The following is a 22,919-nucleotide window of genomic DNA, read 5'->3' as shown; positions in this document are numbered from 1 at the left end:
GACCTGCCAAGATGTCAGTCAATCTGCTGTCCACAAGGCATCATAAAGCAAAACTCCACCCTTGAAACCTTACTCCTGCCTTTAATGTACTCCCTTAAATAAACCACCAGAGCCATTTTGTCTTTGTCTAGTTCAAGAACCCATGTGGACTAGATGTATTAGGGGCTTCACTTTTGTAAATATATTTCTGAGTGTTTGTGTTTTATTATTTGTTAATTATTTGAGATATTAAGATTTAGGGTGGCTTAATTATTTGTGATACTAAGATTTAGAGTGGCCATTTCGGGTGCTTGGATTCCTCTGGGCAGAAGAACCTACCAATGAGACACTGGCCATCTTCCATTGGAAAGAGCCTATACGTTGTACCTTGAGGAATGACCATCATATCACCTCTGGCCTTTTTACAATGAACAAAGTACAAACTTTGCATGTGATACCTACCCAGAGCACCATTTGCTTTCTTAGTGCCTGATGTTTCAATAGGCAATAAAACATTTCTGCTATCAAAAAGATTCTGCACCACAATGAAGTAAGGTTCATCCCAGGAATGGATGCAAGGTTGGGTCAACATATGGAAATCAATAAATATAAATAAATATAGCGCAAGAATTAAAACCAAGAATTAATAAATGGGATGGAATCAAAGAACAAAATCATGGCATTTGCAGATAAATGGATGGCATTAGAGAAAAATGAAGTGGAGTCAGCCAATCCCCCAAAAAACAGATGCAGAATATTTTCTCTGATATAAGGAGGCTGACTCATAGTGGGGTAGGGAGGGGGAGCATGAGAGGAATAGATGAATTCTAGATATAAAAGAGGAGTGGGAGGGCAAGGGAGGGGACAGGGGATTAGCAAGGATGGTGGAATGTGATAGATATTATTATCCAAAGTACATGTATAAAGACACGAATTGGGTGTCAAAATACTTTATATACAAACATAAATATGAAAAATTGTGGTATATATGTGTAATAAGAATTATGACAGCATTCTGCTGTCATTTACTTATTTATTTATTAAGTCTATAAAAATAAATAAATAAAATTTCTAAAAAAATCGACACCCATAAATCAAAGACATTTCTGTACATCAGTAACAAATCCTCAGAAAGAGAAATTAGAAAAACCACCCTATTTATAATAGCCTGAAAGAAATAAAATACTTGGGATTCAATTTAATGAAAGAGGTGAAATACCTCTACAATGAAAACCACAGAACGCTAAAGAAAAAAATCAAAGAAGACCTTAGAAGATGGAAAGATTTCCCTTGTTCTTGGATAGGCAGAATTAATATTGACAAAATCACCATACTACCAAAAGCACTGTACAGATTCAATGCAATCCCAATCAAAATCCCACTGACATTCCTCATAGAAATAGAAAAAGCAATCATCAAACTCATCTGGAAAAACAAGAGACCCAGAATAGCCAAAGCAATCCTTAGCAAGAAGAGTGAAGCTTTGGGCATTACTAGTCCAGGCCTTAAACTATATTACAGAGCAATAGTAACAAAAACAGCAATGGTATTGCCACCAAAATAGACCTGTAGACCAATGGTACAAAATAGAGGACACAGAGATAAACCCACATAATTACAGTTATCACATATTAGACCAAACTGCCATAAACATATATTGGAGAAAAGATAGCCTCTTCAACAAATGGTGCTGGGAAAACTGGAAATCTACATGTAACAAAATGAAACTAAACCTTTATCTGACACCATGCACAAAACTCAACTCAAAGTGCATCAAGAACCTAGGAATTAAACCAAAGACCTTGCACCTAATAGAAGAAAAAGTAGGCCCAAATCTCCATCATGTTGTATTGGGCCCCAACTTCCTTAATAAGACTCCTATAGCACAAGAATTAAAGCCAAGAATCAATAAATGGGTTGGATTCAAACTAGTAAGCTTCTTCTCAGCAAAAGAAACAATCAGTGAGGTGAAGAAAGAACCTACAGAATGGAGCACATCTTTACCACATGCACATCAGATAAAGCACTGATCTCTAGGATATATAAAGCACTCAAAAACCTTAGCACCAAAAAAACAAGTAACCCAATCAATAAATGGGCCAAGGAACTGAACAGACACTTCTCAGAAGATGATATACAATCAATCAACAAATATATGAAAAAATGTTCAACATCTCTAGCAATTAGAGAAATGCAAATCAAAACTACTCTAAGATTTCATCTCACTCCAGTCAGAATGGCAGCTATCAAGAATACAAACAACAATAAGGGCTGGTGAGGATGTGGGGGAAAAGGCACACTCATACCTTGCTGGTGGGACTGCAAATTGGTGCAGCCAATCTGGAAAGCAGTATGGAGATTCCTTGGAAAACTGGGAATGGAACTGCCATTTGACCCAGTTATCCCAGTCCTCAGTTTATACCCAAAGGACTTAAAAACAGCATACTACAGGGATACAGCCACATCAATGTTTACAGAAGCACAATTCACAATAGCTAAACTGTGGAACCAACCTAGATGCCTTTCAGTAGATGCCTGGATAGGGAAACTGTGGTACACATATGCAATGGCACATTACTCAGCATTAAAAGAGAATAAAATCATGACATTTGTAGGTAAATGGATGGAGTTAGAGAATATAATGCTAAGAAAGTAAGCCAATCCCCAAAACCAAAGGCCAAATGTTTTCTTTGATATGAGGATATTGACTCATAATGATGATGGGTGGGGGAGGTAGTATGGGAGGAATGGAGGAACTTTAGATAGGACAAAGGGGAGGGAGAGAAAGGGAAGGGTCATGGGGGTAGGAAAGAGGGTGGAATGAGTTAGACATCATTATAGGTATGAAAAAACAAATGGTGTGAAAATAATTTGTGTATAACCAGTACCTTGAAAAATCCTGCTCTACATGTGAACTATGAATTGAACAGCATTCTGCCATCATATGTTACATATTAGAACAATAATTTAAAAAAGAAAAAACTCAAAAATTATGAATTATAATTTATATATAATTAAATTATAAATTAATTATTTGTATGATTTTAATTTACTAAGACCAATCTAGTCATACACACACTAAATGAAAGATTCTACCTATGGTTCTCTGGTTTGTGTGCAACTGCATAAAACAAACACAAATATCCACAGCTTACATTTAAAGTCAGGCTGCCTAGACCCAATTTTCTTTTGGTGATGCACACAGAGAAATGGCCAAATAAACATTTTAAGGAAGCTTAGGCTAAGCAAACTTCTTATATTTTTCAGATCAACCTTTTGAAAATGCAAATATGATCATCCACTTCTCTAATCAATGTTCTGCAATGACTTTTCAATGCCTTTAGGTTAAGATAGCCTTTTTCTACCTGCCATCCCCTTTACATGCCATTTTCCCCTTGGCTGTCCCCTTTCCAGCTCAAGGGCTGCACTCATCCCTTCCCTAGATCTGGAATGACTTCTTTCCTTCCCCTTCACCTACCACCTCTCTATGGCTGCTTTAAACATCACTTTCTCAGAGGCCCTCCCTCAATTTCTCACTCACCCAACCTAGATGTGTCTTGAATGTGTTCGCAATACAATATAATTTGCTTCTGTAGCATTCAACACAACTGTGATTTGGTTGCTTAATGTTAGTCTCCCCAAGGAAAATACACATTACCCAAGTTACAGATAGTGTCTTAGTACTGGCTGGCATTGGAGTACTTATTCGAAGAATGAATTTTCAGACAAAACATGCAAGCACAGGTAGGTTCAAAAGAGTGGCAAGAGAAAGCTGCAAAGCAGGTTTGTGACTCTAATCCCTATGTCTTTTGTTTTAGCATATTGCTCTTCTAAAAGAACAAAAAACTATACTCTGATTACTTTTCAGTAAGTCTCAGCCACCATAGTGCTCCAGGCTTTACATAGTCAAGTCTGGATGGGTCAGCTGCTCAACTTTTCCCCACATCTATACATATCCAAGAAAGCAGTAGGAATATGGATCTGGGGGTAACCAATCAATTTGAGTAGGTGAGTTCATAAAATATCAGAATTTGAAAATAATGAGGGTCGACTGTATGTGACTACATCCAAGTTATAGTGGGCCACCATATTTATTTCACTCTGTAACCTTCTGTGTTGAGATTGTAAAATCACTAACCATAGATGAAAGTTCTTGAACTCCTTTTGTACTCATTCTAAAATAATAAGCCTTTTATTAAAGTTATTTTATCCTAAAAGAAGGATGCTGTTACCATCTTATCCATGAAGGAAAAAGCTTTGCTACCTTTTACCATCAAGTCCCAGGAAGAAACATAACAGGAAAACAGGGGTTTGGAACATAACAGGGAGTCAAAAAGCACTGAACAGATGAAAAAGCAGCAAAAAAATATTTAATTCCAGTTTGAAATTGATTTTAATATTTACAAATACTAGAAGGTTCACAAATGTTTCAAATGTATGTGTGAAAATTATGTATGTGTACATGTATGTTTGGGTGTGTGCATAAATGTATAAACTATTTCTCAAACTTCAGTCCATTATAATACTAAAAGGAATCAGGCTAGGCATATCTAAATGAGTACATATTTCACTTTACTCTTCAATATGACTGTAAAATTCTATTTATGTACCTTGAAGTGATCTCTTCCTAGGAAGTTAAGGAGGTTTTGCAGGGAGGCTAGTCAATCAACAAATATTAAGCTTTGGCTACAAATAAAGCTGTAAAGCAGTATGCAGGATTAGAAATGTGAGTAAAAATTTACTTTTTGACTCAATCAGCACATATTTGCTGGAGGAGATAGCCTGAGCACTCTGTGGAAACAGCCTGAGCTACTTTAAAAAAAAAAAAAAAAAAATCACAAAAGAAGTTTCAGGCAACAAATGTATACAAATAAGTGAAAAGACAATTTTTGTTCAGGCTTCTAAAATGACAAGTTGTCATATTATTGTTTTTCATCAAAGCCTGAAATTTTAAAAACCAATTCATTTAACATTTAATTAAATCATCTCTTTAGAATACTAGATGATATGATAAAAACATCCTTCTCAAGTATCATATGAAGAAAGGAGTACCACCTAAAATGTGCAACCTTTCCAGCTGTTTCAGTTCGTATGTGTGGGTGCAAAAATAAGGGTGGTTAAAAAATAAAGTGGATAACAGTAATTCTATTGTCCAACAGAGACCTATTAAAAGTAAAATATGCTTCCTCTGTCAAGTTCAAAACAAAATGTTATTTATGTAAACATCTTAGGCATTTGGAAATGCTTCACTTTAATAGAGGGCTTCCTGATTTATATAGCCACATTTAACTGGGGAATAAGAGGAGGGTTTGCATGAACTGATGAATTTTCTTTCAATTCCGCATGAGTAGGTACTTTGTTTCCTTGAATTAACAAAACAGCACAAATCTCTTTAATTGTTGTTGAGAATGGTATTGTTTTTGGTTTACAGATCCCTTTCCAAAAATATGCCTGAAAAGACTTTCAAGGCCACATAAACCACTCTTTTGTGTCATGATTATCACTTGATAAGTATTAAGAGTAATCTGAATGGATATTTATAGCTTGTAACCAAATTCTGAAGAAAGTCTTAACAGAAGCATTTTTCAATAAGTTAGCAGTTTAATTTTATTAGCTTCAGTTGAAGAAGGAACTAGGTTTTTATTTAAATAGAAATGAGTTCTTTTAAACTAAAATTATTAACAATCTTTTAAATGCATATTCTGGATATATAATATACCAGTTATTTTTAATCTAAAACACAAGTTACTATTTCTTAGAATATTTCTACACTACATCAGAATTCCTCCAAAAGATGCAAACTATTGGTTACACCTCCCACCCTGGATTATAGTCTATTTATCATTTGGAAAACAGGATCAAATATTTTTCCAGACACCTAACAGATGCATTCTCAAAGTGAGTACATTTATTTGGCTGAATGTTTATGCATTTGTGCCTTTTCCCCACACATATGTTCATATATTTCCATACAAAATTTATCTTTTAAAATGCAGCATGCTCTTGACTCTTAATGACTACTGAAGGAATGAATGACTATTAAGTTGTTGCTATGTCTGCATATTTGCATTCAAAACAGAGTAAACACAAGAACAGGAATATAGGAGTTAGGTCAGAAATAGCTGGTGATTATCATAAAATGTATTTTGATACAAATTGCCTAATCGATTGCCTCATTTCTCAGCTGAGTTTAGAACTGTAACCTCAGTTGACAAGTGGTAGTGTGTTGCCTATCACTACCACAAGAATGTTCTGTTTAGGTGTGTCTAAAGGAATGAGGTCCCCACCTAAAATATTTACTAGCAAACTGACTCTCCTTCTTGGTAAATGTTTAATCTCTTGAGTGCAAAGCTCATACTGTCCAAGACTTTTCTAAGAGTTGCCCTAACTATCACACAACATCACTGACCAAGCTGTTTATGCACAAAGGCAAATGGACTTTCCAATGGTTTCCAAGATTACACAGAATGAATAAACTTTGCCTCATATTAATGACTAACATTTTAATTGGCAGGAGTTCAGCTTGACTAACAATATCTGATTTTTTAAAAAAATCTAGACTTGGTCTTATAGTGATTTCAAACTATAGGCTATAAATATAAGAATGACCCAGAATAAGTTGCATGTTCTGCCTCTGGTATAGGTATAAATTCCAAAGAAATACACTAAGATGTGAAGCTTTCACAGTAATATCTTTGAACTTTGAGATGTTTGAACTGAACCCCTGTAAACAGTGTTTTCAATAGAATAGAATTTCATTTTCTGTATAGGTAGCCTTTTGTTTCCTACTAGTAAGATTTAAGGCTATGCACATGATTCATGTTGGAACATTATCAATTCCCATGCATGCATCTGTATCAGCACTGATGAAATAGGTACTGAGTTTTCACACTGGCATGCATGTTACTGTGTAATTACAGTTTAATAATGGGACATTTTATATCTAATATATCCCTATAAATATATTATTTGAGTAGGATTGAAGCTTATACCAGTTTTTCATCACCCCTCTCCCCTCTACCACCAATTTCCAAACCCCAAGTATTTAGCACTGTATTCCTAACTCAAGGTCTTTTCTCAGTTCAAAAATCCAAAGCAGTATAAAAATGGGGAGTGAGAGCAGCTGTGGGAAGTTGGATGTACTCAGCAGGCTGCTTCCCCCTCATCCTGAGCTGCAGTGGGAAGATGAAAAGGAGCTAGTAAACCCTCACCTGTAGCTAATTTATACTTAAAGAAGAGAAAAGCAATGGCCTTTTGATGCTCTCAGATGGAAAAGAGAGTGCTAAAAACAGAGACAGGATGCCTCCCTGCTTGGCTCTTCAGCCCTGGAAACAAGAGACCTGCTCTGAGGGCCACAGGAATTCCCCACTGGGTCCTGGACAACTAGTCCCATTTTGCTTCCTTCCTAGCCAGCAATGTATCACTGGCACAAAAATAAAATAAAATAAAAAGCAAAAGAAAAAAAAAAAAAAAACCAGCAAGCACAAGGCCAAAAGAATATGGTCTAAAAGGCAAGGAAGATTGACAGTTCAGAAACAGTTCTACAAATCTAACAAACTCCCAGAACAGCTTCCACCAATGAGAGAATTATGCTAATAGAATAATACCACCTACTTTTTGTTATTTCACTCAAAATCTATATTTCATCCCCTTCTACTGCAAGTACACTGAAAGCAGTCATCTTACTAGTCATATTACTAGCCCTCTAGTTCTCCCACTGCCCTTCCTATTCCCACCACCATATCCATCAGCAGACTGACTTCACAAGTCATTTTGCACTCACATGGCTTACTTAGATGAGCTTTTTTGTAAGTCATCAAGTTTTGCACTTATGTCATCTGTAAGTCTCAAGACTACTCTGGCTGAGAGTTTTAGATATTACTCAATGCTAACAGGCACAGCTGTCTTACTTCATTCCTCTTTCATTAAATCAAAGGAATAAAGAAACAGCTGAAACTGGGGCTTCAACAAGCTATAGTAAAGTTAGCTGAAACTCTGTACCTTCTCATGCAAAACTGAAGCTGATTACGGTACACTGGAGTAATCCTCGCACTTCATCCACACCAGCCTCACATATTAGTGATACATTTCTCCCAGCTCATGGTTCTTGGACAACAGGCTGGGATAACCTTGTAATTCCCCCATGTTGGGAATGATTATTTGGAGTCTTCTATTATTTTATTATTATAGAATTTTTTTAAAACTGTATACAATGTATTTAGAGGCTCCGTTTAAGAATAAGAATGCTGGATGGTTAGGTTATAGGAACATATCTGTATTTTCACATTAGTCGTTCCAAAAATAATTTTTGTTTATAAATCACTTTGTTTGTAGCCAAGGGTGGAGTTCAGTCTATGTTAATGTGCCAGGCATGCATAAGGCCCCAGTTCCCCAGCACTGCAAAAGTTAATTAATTAACTAATTAAATTGCTTAGCTCTGAGTTAGGTTTTCCTAACAAAGTTTCGGTATTTAAAATCAGATTCAAGTACACAGTATTTAAATAAGCCCCCTGATCTAAAATTAGTAAAGAATTTTACTCCTGTATATTATTCATCATGTAATCTCCAAACTATCTTCTAACTTCTTGAGGCCCTTAAATATTAGAAATGAATTTAATATTAATTGCCTATAGGAAGCTTTCTGATCCATCCAGACCTTTCAAAACTAACCTGCAACAGTTGCACAACAACTGTTCATTTAGCCAAAGTGGAAAGAATCAAATAGACCACCGCAAGATCACTGCAACCCAGGAAAATCACCTGACATCTGCCTAGAATACTAAAGAGAAGAGTGACTGAAAACCCAACCTCTGCAATGGCCACAGACATGTGTGATTTCAAGAGAGATTTTAAATAAGATGCTTGAAAGAAATTAAAAGAATATGCATAAAGATATATATTGTCCTCTTAACAATAACAGGTAGGAGATCAACCAGAAGCAATCTGGATGTACTCCAGAGATTATTTCATAAATTCTTGTGTATGAACCTGATGAAATACAGTCAGGAAATACCATTAAAAATAATATCTGTGAAAACCCAAAAGTATTCGCTACAATCTTCTTTCCAAAGGAAAAAAACAAATAATTTTATGTCTTATTCTATTAAGACAAATATGCATATAATGTGGAAAAAATTAAAGTTTGTACAGAAATTTACATCACTTATTTAACAAAGCAACTTAAGTTCTATGATGAGTAAAGCCTTAGGTTAACTGCTAAAGTTTAAACGGCTTAAAAAAGAAATAGATCTGGCCTCAAACATCATGGACTTTAGTTTTGCAACTAAAAAAAAAAATTATTGCTATATGAATCTTGCATTTTTTAAAAATAATAATGGCAGTGTATTATTCTCTTATCAATATATCAAGGCTTTTATCCATCTATGTTGGGGACTAGATAATTATGACACAAATATCAAAAAACGATAATCAAGGATTGGGTTTGTAGTTCAGTGGCAGAGCTAATGCTTAGCATATACCAGGCCCTGAGTTAGATCCCCAGCAGAGACAGAGATGGACATGCAAAATGTCACTGTTGCTCCAAATGTTGATGGTGCATGACCACTAACACTGGTCTTCCCCAAGCATCCTGTGAAGACAAAATAGTCATTCAGCTTAAGGGTCATGTGGCAGGGCTCTCCCCCTTTCCTGGAGACTCCCTACCAGGTAAGTCTGGGCCACTTTTAATTCCAGACTGAGGTAGAAGTAGCTACCCATGATCCCAGAGATCAGCCACCTCTACAGACCTTCAGAATAACTCACAGTCACAGAGGAATGAGCAGATAAAGTCATCACTGGCAGAAAGACCACCAACTTGTACTTAATCATGTACATCTGATGTAAATTCCACATGTAGAAACTGCTTGTCCAAGGACTGTGCACCCTGCCAAGTGATTTTTTCCAGGAGAATTCTTGGGAATATAAGCAAGCTAATGCCTTGGGATGAAGGTGAAACTCGTGCAGCTCATTTTCTCCTGACAACCCTTCTTTTGTAGGACTTTTGTACTTCTTTCTTTTCATAGAAAATTTTGGACTTGCTACCAAGATTTTTAAAACTAATAAAACACATTGTTTGGAAACAAGACATAACTGGTAAAAGTATAGAAAAAAAAAATAAAGGTCATAGAAAGGAGAGGAATCTGATTGTGGGGAGGTCTGGAGGGTGTGCTATTCAAGTATGATCCAGGCACCAGCAGCACTGACATCACCTAAAAGTCTATTAGCAATACAGAACTGTGGGGATACAGCTGAAAAGTAGAGTGCTTCCCTAGCATGCCTGAGGCTCAGGTTTAATCCCCAGTACTGCAAAACAAACAAACAAAAAAAGAAATACAGACACCTTCCACCCAGCGTTTATTGAATCAAATCTGCATTTAATAATCAACAAGTACATGAAAAATGCTCACCATCTCTAGCAGTCAGAGAAATGCAAATCAAAACCACCCTAAGATACCATCTCACTCCAGTAAGATTGGCAGCCATTCTGAAGTCAAACAACAACAAGTGCTGGCGAGGATGTGGGGAAAAGGGTACTCTTGTACATTGCTGGTGGGACTGCAAACTGGTGCGGCCAATTTGGAAAGCAGTATGGAGATTCCTGGGAAAGCTGGGAATGGAACCACCATTTGACCCAGCTATTGCCCTTCTCGGACTATTCCCTGAAGACCTTAAAAGAGCGTACTACAGGGATACTGCCACATCGATGTTCATAGCAGCACAATTCACAATTGCTAGACTGTGGAACCAACGCAGATGCCCTTCAATAGATGAATGGATGAAAAAAAAATGTGGCATTTATACACCATGGAGTATTATGCAGCACTAAAAAATGACAAAATCATGGAATTTGCAGGGAAATGGATGGCACTAGAGCAGATTATGCTTAGTGAAGCTAGCCAATCCCTAAAAAACAAATACCAAATGTCTTCTTTGATATAATGAGAGCAACTAAGAACAGAGCAGGGAGGAAGAGCAGGAAGAAAAGATTAACATTAAACAGATACATGAGGTGGGAGGGAAAGGGAGAGAAAAGGGAAATTGCATGGTAATGGAGGGAGACCCTCATTGTTATACAAAATTACATATAAGAGGTTGTGAGGGGAATGGGAAAATAAACAAGGAGAGAAATGAATTACAGTAGATGGGGTAGAGAGAGAAGATGGGAGGGGAGGGGATGGGGGGATAGTAGAGGATAGGAAAGGTAGCAGAATACAACAGTTACTAATAGGGCATTATGTAAAAATGTGGATGTGTAACCGATGTGATTCTGCAATCTGTATTTGGGGTAAAATTGGGAGTTCATAACCAACTTAAATCTAATGTATGAAATATGATATGTCAAGAGCTTTGTAATGTTTTGAACAACCAATAAAAAAAATAAAAAGAAAAAAAAATAATAATAAGCTCTCCAGGTGTTCCATGTACACATTAAAGTGTGAAAATAACTGTTCTAAGTACTTGTAATTTGTATTTTTATACTTGGAAAGTGGGCACACTTGGTATTATTCTCTAAAATCTCCACATATATTTGGGACATTCTTTTAATTATGAACCACATCTCTAATCCAGCCTATAAGAGGACCTCACATGCACAAACTGGTAAGTAGCAATCTTTAAAAGATGGGCAAAGAATGCTACATGAACCTGATCTTCAAACAACAAAAACTCAGATATAGATAAAAGTTTCAAGATCACATAACTGAACCTCTGCTTTTACAGGAAATGAATCTGTGAGATTCAAAAGGAGTATGCCTTCTCTAGGGTAGGATTGCTAAATGACTGTGGCAAAATCAGACTAGGGCTCAAGTCTCCTAATCTGCAGTTATGTTCTGTGTCCTGCCAGAAACCAGTTTAATACATCATCACTAATTAAACATGATTTGTTTTCTTTACAAACAAATGCTCAAGTTAAAAAGGAAATCCGTATTAAGAAAAAAAAAAAGTGAGATAACTCTTAAAACCTGTACCAAGCATATTTAATAGTAGATGCCCAATACATGTTTGGTGGAATTAATGACTTACTTTGAGGCAAAGACAAACATTGTTATCCAGATTTTCTCAAGAGGGTTGACCTAGGCTATAAGCTGATAAAGTAATTTCCTTGTGGGGAAAAAACAGTCTTTAAATTGAAAAACAATTTATAATATTTTTCCACAACCCCCCCTGCTCAAAATCACCCTTAGAGTTTTATAGATGTTTATTCATTTAGGTGTGTGGATTTGTTGGAGCTCAATGAAATAAATAAGACTTTTAAAATCATAACTTAGGATACTGAGGAATGGTAGTACTCACCAATACTAATTTCATCATCTGTTTCAGCATCACCAATACATTCAAACTGGAAGTCTTGTAGTGACTGGGAAAATTTCTGTACTGCCATAGACAGATCTGCAATTAAAATACATGAAAAAAGGTGATAAGGTGAGGAACTATGGAATACTGAAAAGTTTCCACATGTACTATCATGTAACTTTGATCCTAGTATCATATCAACCAAGGCTTTTAAAATACCAGTTTGGTGCCAGGTACAGTGATGTATGCCTATAATCCCAGCAACTTGGGATACTGAGGCAGAAGGATCACAAGTTCAAATCTAGCCTAAGCAACTTAGTGAGATTCTTAGCAACTTAGTAAGCGGCTGTCTCAAAATAAAAAAGACTAAGGATAGTAAAGCACCCCAAGGTCAATCCCTACTATGGGGAAAAAAAAAAAAAAACAGTTAAATTAACTAATCTAATTAAAAACCAGTTTGGCAAAATTAAGCTAAATTAAAGACACAACTAAACAAACATTTTAGAAACTGGATCTACCCATCTCAAAGAGGATTTGCGTCTTTAAAAAGAGTTTTGGTGCCAGAAGTATATTTTATGGAAGCCAATTTATCAAATCAAGGAATTAGCCATCATTATAAATGGACTATTTATGAAAAAAAAAAAAAAAGAAGGAATGTAACTGAGGTTGCCAGTGGGCAAAAAAAGCCAAATGTTGATTAGAAAGAATCACTAATGATATGCTGTACAGACTGTGGGGAAGGTAGGAAATATGTTTTTAACCAATAAACTACTAGCTAAATCTAGAAGGTGAAAGGTGCCCGGAAAGTTTATTTACAAATACCTTTGTGATTTACAGAGACTCAAGCTAAACACACTCTCCTGACTCTCCAACAAGACGCAGAGTCTACCACAACTCACAAAAAGAACTCTTTATTCCTAGGCAGAAAAAAAGAAAAGCCCAGAAAAGTAAGACATAATCCGTGAAAGGCCAACAGCCTAGGATGTACCCCAGTGGGGTGATTCAGAATGCACAGCCCAGTCTGGAGCCAGGCTGCCTGTGTTGAAATCCACCACCCCCACATACACTTGCTTGGTCTGTAACTTTGGCAAATTAGTTTATTCCTGTAGGCCTTTGTTCCATTCTGCACAAAAACAGAATAACAATGGCATAACCAACTCATAGGACAGTTTTCAGGATTAAATGAAATAATCATTGCAAAGGATTTAGAACAAAGGATTGCCTGGCACTTAATAAGCAATATTTAAATTTGTTAAGAAAATTAAAAATAAAAAACATCCTGTGCGACGGAGAAACTTTAAGGGTCACGTTTCTCAGAACTATTCAGACCTTTTATGCTTACCCTGTCAAAGATGTCTACACCAGTAATAAAATGTATTTTTTCTGGAATTCACTCTATACTTCACTTAACAGCAGCCTTCTTGCATGAGTTCAAGTCCAATACCTGAACCCTTGTATTTAACACAGGCAATAGGAACTGATAAAGGCACTTTCCTTGATCAGTTTTGGTCACACTTATCTGAGCTCTCTTCCAGTAGGCCTCCACCAAAGTTTCCATCCTTATTGGGTCTACATAGCCCACTGCAAGAGTCCTGCTAAGTTAGTTTATAGAGAATCCCCTACCTTCAATATCTGCTCTAATTCCTCAGCCCCCATCTTTGATGTATAATCCTTTGCCAAGACTTGATTCAGCTAGAACCACCCTTACCCTTGATGTCTCTTCTAGGTCATTTTTTATCTACAAACTTCCCACACACACACACCTGCTCTAAAGGGGCTATAAATCCCCACTTGTTTTTGCTGTATTTGGATTTGAGCCCAATCTCTCTTGTCTATTGTTAAAAGTCTTGACACCTATTGTGATAGTCTTGAATAAAGTTCTTCCTTGACATTCTAACAAGTGCCCGAATAATTTTTTCCTTCACAGAACCCTTGAGGCCCCACGCCTCAGGACTTAATGTGACAGTCCAAGGACCTGAAAGTCGGCACTTAAAGAGTTAATAGGTCTCTGAACAGGAAGATTAACTTTTGCACCACTATGATTCAGGGACCCATCAACATGCTCTCCAAGGGCAACTGTGAAGACCAAAGGCCCTCAAGCTACAGAGGCTGGTTGGTTTTATTTGTGTTTGTGTGTGTGTGTGTGTGTGTGTGTGTGTGTGTGTGTGTATATGCATGCACGCCTGCTTATGCTTTGTTTTTGCTAATTTGTTTGTTTCAAGCAGGCATTGGGTATACTGGAGAGTTTTGGGGGTTTTTGTTTGTTTTTTGCTTTAAAAAATGTATCAGGCCGTAGAAAGGAAGCTACTGGCAAAGTAATACCTCCTCTTACAAAAGAGGTAAAACTCTGGGATCAGCTATGCATTCTACATGAGAGGTACTTTCAATTCAAGAGAGCAGGTCTGCTTTAGACTTTCAAGAAGAAAGATGAAGAGAGCCTCCTTAGTGAATAATTAGTCAATGAGAAAAACAAGGGCTTTTTCAGAACTAGACTTCACCAATTAGCTGCAAGGCCTTGGACAATCACTCATCCTTCCTGAGGTCATTTTTCTTATCTATACAACAGAGAATGAATACTTGCAGGCCTGTTAGGAAGACTAAATGAAGTATTTGCTGCTACATACTAGGAAACTCAAAGAATGGCATCAGTCATTATCCTTCAGTCCAGCTCACATAGGTAGCAAAGTTGACTGGCCTTTCAAAGAAAGGCACTGTGCAAAAGTGTGCATTTATGTGACACAGTATACTGCTCTAAGGATAGAGAAATCATAATACCCATATCCAATATTATAAGAAGACAAAGAAAGAAAGCTATCCCTAGGAAATTTTAATCCAAGCTATATGTGAATACTCTGAGACTGGGGGAAAGTGCTCCATTTAACATCACTTTATTTTTTAATTTTTTATTTGTTTTAATTAGTTATACATGACAGTAGACTGCATTTATGCACTTTGATATATCATAGATATTTCTCATTTTTCTGGGTGTACATGTTGTAGAATCACAACATAACTGTGTCATGCAGTCACATATATACATAAAGTCTGTTTCATTCTACTATCCTTCCTATCCCCACATCCCCTCCCCACCCTCCCTCTTCTTCATCTAAGGTAACTCTATTCTTCTCTAGAGCCCACCCTATGTTGTGAATTAGCATCCACATATTAAAGAAAGCATTCGGCCTTAGGTTTTGGGGACTGGCTTATTTCACTTAGCATGATATTCCCCAACTCCATCCACTTCCTGGCAAATGCCATAATTTCATTCTTCTTTAAAGCTGAGTAATTTTCCATACATCACTTTATTTTTACTTGTACAACATAAAGAAGGCCTATGTTCTACTGGGTTTGAGGCTACAGATGCAATTCCTACAGCAGAGTTGAGGCAGGAGTACAAAGGCAGATAAAATATACAGAGATCCTGTGATAAATACCCTTCCTTCTTTCTCCCCTCATCACCACCAGGAGTCTTTCTGAGCCGGCCTCAAACTCAAATGAGCTATTTGGACATTCTTTCCTTAGTGAATTCCTGACATAATCTCTCATTTCTTCCTAAACTATTCTTTACTGGATAGGGCCTCCTCAACTGAGAAAAGTATGTAGCTCTGTCCTTTCACAAAGACCCTCTGATCACACTATAATAATTCCTATCCCCAAACAGGAACAGAGTAGCTCACTTACAAGCTACCCTTTCAATATAATCACGGGACTAGAGAATGAGCTCAGGAGGCAGAACCCTGATTGTATCAGCAACCAGTGGCATGATTAAGTTCCAAAACCTCTCAGTATCTGCATCTGTTAAGTGGAACAGAATCCACCTCTTGGGCCATTGTGAGGAGTGAGTTAATACAGAGTAAGCTGGTAGAACACTGCCTGACACCCAGGAAGCACTCAAGATGTGTTGGCTATTTCCATGTTGAACATCTCAGAAAAGTGAAAGTTGTCATGAAGGTGATCTGGTAGACTTTAGATAACCCTGGAAATTACTCTGGAAAACAGTCTGTTGATCACAGTTTCAAATTTTCTCTAGGTGCCCTGCAAAGTAATCAAGTTTTGAAGGTGTTTTTACTCAGTAGGTCTGTGTAAGAGGTGAGTCTGTATTTCAACAGTGGATGAAATCAAGAATGCATGAATGAGCCCCTCACAGTCCTGAAGATGACAGATAGGATTATACAAGAGAATATGTTTCTCAACCAGTTCAAATGATAATTGCAAAATAGGGGAGGTTTAAAATACATGTTGCCAGTTACAGTGGTGTACACCTGTAATCTCCACAGTTCAGGTGGCTGAGGCAAGAGGATCACAAGCTCAAAGCCAGCCTCAGCAACTCAGAAAGGTCCTGTATCAAGTTAAAAAAAAAAAATTAAATAAAAAGGGCTGAGGATATGATTCAGTTGTAAAGTGCCTCTAGGTTCTATCTCTGGTACAAAAATAAAAACAAAAAACTACAAACATGTTTTCAACTTCAAGTGTATTCTGGGTTCTTGGTCTTCTTTCTATATATTCTCATTTTCCAAATGCCAAAGTAGTGATGAGCACCAACATACAGAACTTATGTTTTCTGGCAGAAACATAGTTCAATCATACAAAATTTGAGGACTCTATCTTATGCTTTTCATCTTGGCTCCATCTCCTACTGAGTGTGCAATTCTGAACTAGAAAGCCCAACATCTTTCATTAATTTAAAAATCACATGAGCTGGGGATGTAGCTCAGTGAAACAGCACATGCATAGCATGCACAAGGCCCTGGGTTCAATCCCCAGCACTAAAGCCAAGTAAAACAAATGACATGAAGCACACTATTCCCTAATTGCCTGGGTCTACAGTTTCTACACTATAATCAGGTGCACACACACACACACACACACACAAAATACTACTTCTCACTCCTTTTAAATAAAATCAATTCACACTGTAATAGAAAGATCTAATTAAGTTTTTAAAAGTTATTGTTAAATTGTAAAATATCACAATGAATAATAGTAAAATCAATATTTTCTCTTAAATAGAAAAAGAAAAATTAAGTGTATAAAGTATGCTAAGCATGGAGTCCAGTTGAGAAGGGTGTGTTTTCCAATTTCTACCAAACTATTAACACTTAGAGAAAAAAACTCCCCACCAGTTGGAACCACCAATCACCTTGTAAGCTGAAGGTATAGGAATAACATTTATTTACTCTTGAGAAATGTCATGCATGGTGAAGATGCTGCAAGTATCACATATACCAATTCTTCCCCATTTGCCTAACCTGAAAAGTTAAGCACAGATGTCTCCACATGTGTTCACACTGTAACTTGGGAGAAATTATACTGGGCTTTAATTATTCAACAATATTTTGTATCAAAGAGTTAACCTGTAGCACCCATGATTAGATGATGCTAATGAAACACTAAAACTCCATTTCATAAGAAGAATATAAAACACCTGGTAAATATTTAATTATAACTTTTCTTGTATATAAACTTAAGCATTGAGGTCTACCTATTATTTTACAAGTGTTAATGGATTTACTTTGACAACGTTTGCTATGGAAGTAAGCTATATTTATGTGGGAACAAGTATAACCAGTCAGTCCATTGGTATAAGGCAGTTCTTCCTGAAATTCAGTTTCTCTGGGATTAGATTTAAGCAAGACTCACAGGAGCAGTATGTATGGGCAATACATAATGTAGTTATCATCTTCACATTACTGTGTACAAGGCAGACACTCTGAAGCAATGGGAACACAAAGGGGAAAACAAGACAGAGACCTCCTCAAAAAAGGGTGTGGTCATACAGGGGTGAGAGGCCTGGAACTAATCACATCAGAAGCTGTCAGTAAGTTCCCCCAGAGGTTAGCAACAGCAGCAGCACAGATGGTGCTAAGGATCTTATATAAATTAACCCCTTAATCTTCACAACAGCCTTAGATCTAGATATCATCACTCTTGTTTTACAGATGAAGCAGTTGAGTCACAGAAAGGGTAAGTGATTTCCCCATGGTAGCACAAGCCAGTGACACACCAGAGGCAGAATTTCACCCAGGAGCAGCTCCAGAATCCCCCTCACCTTGAAGGCAGGTGGGAAATAAAAAGTTCAGTTCTGTGTTGATGTGAGGTGGAAAGCCTCTCAGAGGAATCAGAACAAAGACTTGACAATGTAACCATGTACAGCAAGGCCAGGTGGATGATTTGTTCACAATCTTCCAAAAGGCAGCTTCTACCTACATACCCAACCACATGACCCAGTGAGGTGCTGGCAATTATGTGGAACAAGTTATTCCACTTCCTTGAAAAATACTCTTCTTTCATGCTCCCGAGTCAAAGTGGCCCCTTCTTCAAGATCTCTTCCAAGCCCCAATTTCTTCCACAAAGCTGTTCCAGATCCCTTCCACCCTGACATCACCTCTTCCTTCTCCCTGCCCAATACCACCTTCTGGTGCTTTCTCCACTTTACCTTTCATCTTAATTACATGTAAACCAAATTTATCTATCTTATTCTAACATTATATTAAAGGTATGGAACATTACCATCCGTGAATACTGCCCAAGCATCCAGCATAATTTCTTATAAGCAACAGGAACTCAACTGTTGAAACCCTCAGTTTCTGAAAGACAGGTAAATACTTACAGCTCCCAGATGCCTTTCACATTCCCTTTTTTGAAACCTTTCACATTCTTGCAAGTACCTAATGTGGCTTTCTTAACCACTTGTAAAAGATGGGTTATCTACTTCCCAAAATGATGATGGTAACGATGCTGTTGTTTACTACTGCAAAGCTTTAATATGTTTTACAATAAAGATACCAAGAGAATTGGTAAGAGTTTTTATTATTTCAAAGTTCTTATACACTTTATTCTAACACAAAGCTATGAAGACTTGATTTCTGAAAAGCTAAGTAATAACTTTTCCTGAGTCAGAGAAGTGACACCAACTTGGACAGGTTTTCTGCTTCCTAAGTTGGATATTCTTTTGTGGTATACCATAGTTAATTCCTATAGAATGAGAAACATTAAGGCAGGAAGGGTGTGAGTCTTTAGACAACATTGAATTACTTCCTTACCTGTTGTATAAATTCTAAGTAAGATGTCTTTGCATTGAACTGTATGGGAAAGCATTAGCATGCTTAGTATGGAAGAATCTAGCAGAAAATGCACATAAAATGGACATTATGGAACACCATACTGAAAGCCAGAAGAAATGCATGCATGCTCATTCCTGTACTTTCTAATGCCACAAAATAACTGAATGATGTTTTAAGCTTCTTGAAGATAGGTATATATTCTTTGCCTCAGAACATGAAAGATGCATTGGGAGGGTGGGACAGGGTGGTGGGGGGAGAGGGGGAGGGAGGGAGAGAGAGAGAGAGAGAGAGAGAGAGAGAGAGAGAGAGAGAGAGAGAGAGAGACCAACTGCCAAGTGTCCATAATGTTAAGAATTCACTATAGATAAATTACTGAAAAGTTTAAGATACTGGAATGCCCACAAGTATAACCACAACCCTTAATAAAAAACATACAGTACATTACATAGCAGGATATGTCAAGGAATTACCAAATAAGTCTTGGTTTTTAATAATTGCTGTTATGCTTTTAGTGTTCTTTTAGAACTACAAATGTCAGATTGTTAGATGGAGAAGACTCAGAAGAAAAGAATTCTAGGCGTGGCACAAATGAGAAAAACACAATGAGAACTTGTGGAGAAAAACATTTCTCTGGTCTTTTGCTTGAACACAGTTTTAAAATGTCAACTTGTTTATTTCCTATTTTACATACGTGGCTAGAAGTAGTGGTTGATATCAATAATCAAAGATGAGTCTTCATAAAGTGGGCCCAAAACAATGCTTAATATATGGTAGTCATTCAATAAATGTGTGTTGAGCTGAAGTGAAATTAAGCACCTGACTGAATTGGAATCAAGGAATTATCTTTCCTGGGAGGCACTGAGAAACTGCTATACAGCAATGGAGATGTCTGAGAGTGGTCATTAGAGACGGAATTACCAGCGGGCACAGAGGCCTGACAATTGTTCTTCATTCTCCTTGAAATGCAAAAAAAAAAAAAAAAAAAAGCACATGTTACTCTAAGCCACTCAATCTGTTGCATGCTAGCTAGCATGGAACCATATGGTTGTTTTGGATCTTTAAAGTTGGTGAAACAATTAGCCTAGGTTGATCTGCATATCATCTCGTTTATTTCTACACCAGAAGTATATTCAGAGTCTTCTTTCTGCATCCTATTTTGCAGTAAATATATCTAGCCTTCTGGCAGGTAATATAAGACAAAGCATCTGTTTTCAGTGATGAAATAAAGTCTTACGTGATAAAGGTTGTCAGATCTGGAAAGAAGTTCTTTGGTTAGAGTCAATCATTCTTTTATGTTATAGATTAGTGTACATAGAGGTAGACATGGATGTCAAGCCATCAACTACCTCTCAGTGTGTATGTTTCAAGCAAGCATTCAGCTTCTCTGAATCCCAGGCTTCTCGTGTATAAAAGAAAGATACTAACCCCTCGCAAAACTTCATGAACATTACATGAAATTGACTTAGAACAGTGTTTGGTACAGAAAAGAAACTTGAAATCCTGATTCTCAACAAATGTTAACTATTAAACCACTGTTTATTATGATGGCAAATACAGAACATGAAATATTTTCATTGTAAGCATAACATATTTAATCTGTGTATTAAATTACTATCTTCAGGAGAGCTTCAATGAAAATAAATAGTGGTGCTGGCCCCTAATGAAGACCAAACAGTTCATAATCCCATAAATGATATGTGTTTGGCAAGCAGTTTCAGAAGATTCCAACCTAAAAATAACAAATAGGAACCAACACTTGGCCAGATTTTATCCACAGTTTCTATAAAGCTACAAATTCCATAAAAATTAAAAACGAAAACCCACAAAGACTTCACTATTGCTACAACCCAAGTAAAACTAGAAAGTTCAAAGGATGAAATAAACCACCCATCTTCCTACCCTGGGGAAAAAATTTGAAAGGGTAAAGAAACAGTGGCACACTGCAGTTTCTCTGGATTCTCTTCCTGCTTCAATAACATTCCTCTGCTGCCTCCCTTGATATTTCTCTTCCTCAAACTCTTAAGTGTCCCTCTTCAAAACACCTTGTACCTCAAGGCTTGCTTTCTCCATTAATTCCTATCTGTGTATCCAAATGATGACAACTTCTAAGTTGTGACTTAAGTTTAGATGCTGCCCTTGCCGTTTCTTTTTTTGTTTGTTTGTTTTAACTGCAAAATACTGAGGCATCCAACATAAAGGAGTTTGCAGCTTTCCTAAGCTTCTCAGTATCAGGGAGGGCCTGACATGCTTCACCCAGACTTCCTTGTCTACATAACCTCCCATGACCTCTTCCCAGTCCATTCACTCATTTCCCACTGTTTGCAGAGCTTACTCTTTCAGCCAGGAATTCAGAAAGCTATAGATCCTCTTAGTATGTTCTTCTTGGTGCTACCACTTACATTCAATCATGGAAAACCCTGGGTATTCTAGCCTTAGTTGCAGTCAATTTTTTTCTTGATTACCTAACATCTCTATCTGTCCAAGATAATTATGACTTTGGAAGGGATTTGGTGTCACCTTATCTTTTGGCCACATATCAGCCTACTGCCAACTCTTACAACTTACTTCCTTTTTTTCCATCCCACCCTTCTTGGTATCATAAGCCAAATATGTATTGCTGAATCATGAGTTGACTAGTTTAATATCCTTTTAAAGCACCACATTAATTTGTATCTACTAGGTAGTTATAGCACATCTTCTTTTTCCCATGCTTTCTAATCAATGCTTTCTCTCAAACTACTCTTTGTACACTCAAAATTCCAGCCAGGGGCTGGGGTTGTGGCTCAGCAGTACAGCACTCGCCTAGCACATGCAAAGCGCTGGGTTCAATCCTCAGCATCCATAAAAATAAATAAAATAAAGGTATTGTGTCCAACTAAAGATATATATATCTTTTTTTTTAATTCCTGCCAAAGAAACTAATATCTTCTCAACATCCACCAAGTCATTCTCCAAGTTGGGAACAGCCTTTTGCCTGTGCTGTAACCTTCAAATGTCTTCAACTAGACCGGGAGAGCTCCAGGATGTGAAGCTGGAATATCTCTAAGATATCAAGATCTAGTCTTGGTAGACTAGTTACTTCCTTTTTAAAAAAAAAAAAAAATCTTACAACCTGCCTCATTATAGATGGATCCTAAAGCCACCTTATATTATCCTATCAGGACAATATATCTCTCATGTACAGATACCAATACTATATGCCTATGGTATTAGCCAGGGATTCAGAAAGCTATTGATCATCTTAGCATATCTACCTGGTATTACAACTTTTATTTGAAAACTGGAGAGAAGGAAGCCAACTTATTTAATGCTATTTTGTGTGTTTTAAGATACACATATTGTGGGCAAAACAGAATTCACAGGAATTAACCTAAACCTGATATTTCCATTTAGGCAGACATCTGGAGCTGTGCCTAGACTACTGAAGGTTTATTTCCCCTGTGCTGATATCAGATGTACTCCAAGAGAAATTTTTGAGAAGTACTATGTTACTGTACTCTACCTCTGTTTTGAATTTTTATTAAAAAAAAAAAACCCTAGGTAATTTTGCATTTTATAATTATACTTAATTACTGTCTACATCCT

The 22,919-nt window shown here is 36.9% G+C and overlaps 1 protein-coding gene across 1 annotated transcript in view; it reads right to left on the bottom strand.

Moving 5' to 3' along the window:
* Positions 1-22,919, bottom strand: part of Arhgap42 (Rho GTPase activating protein 42) — a 261,757-nt gene that overhangs the window by 181,265 nt on the left and 57,573 nt on the right. The window contains exon 2 of the mRNA XM_027930617.2: positions 12,271-12,366. Coding sequence (XP_027786418.1) covers positions 12,271-12,366 — 96 coding nt within the window. The remainder of the gene's footprint in view (positions 1-12,270; positions 12,367-22,919) is intronic.

Source organism: Marmota flaviventris, chromosome 9 (assembly GCF_047511675.1).
Source record: "Marmota flaviventris isolate mMarFla1 chromosome 9, mMarFla1.hap1, whole genome shotgun sequence".
NCBI lineage: Eukaryota > Metazoa > Chordata > Mammalia > Rodentia > Sciuridae > Marmota > Marmota flaviventris.
The sequence above is the reverse complement of the archived record's forward strand: the minus strand, read 5'-3'. Positions and strand labels throughout refer to the sequence as shown.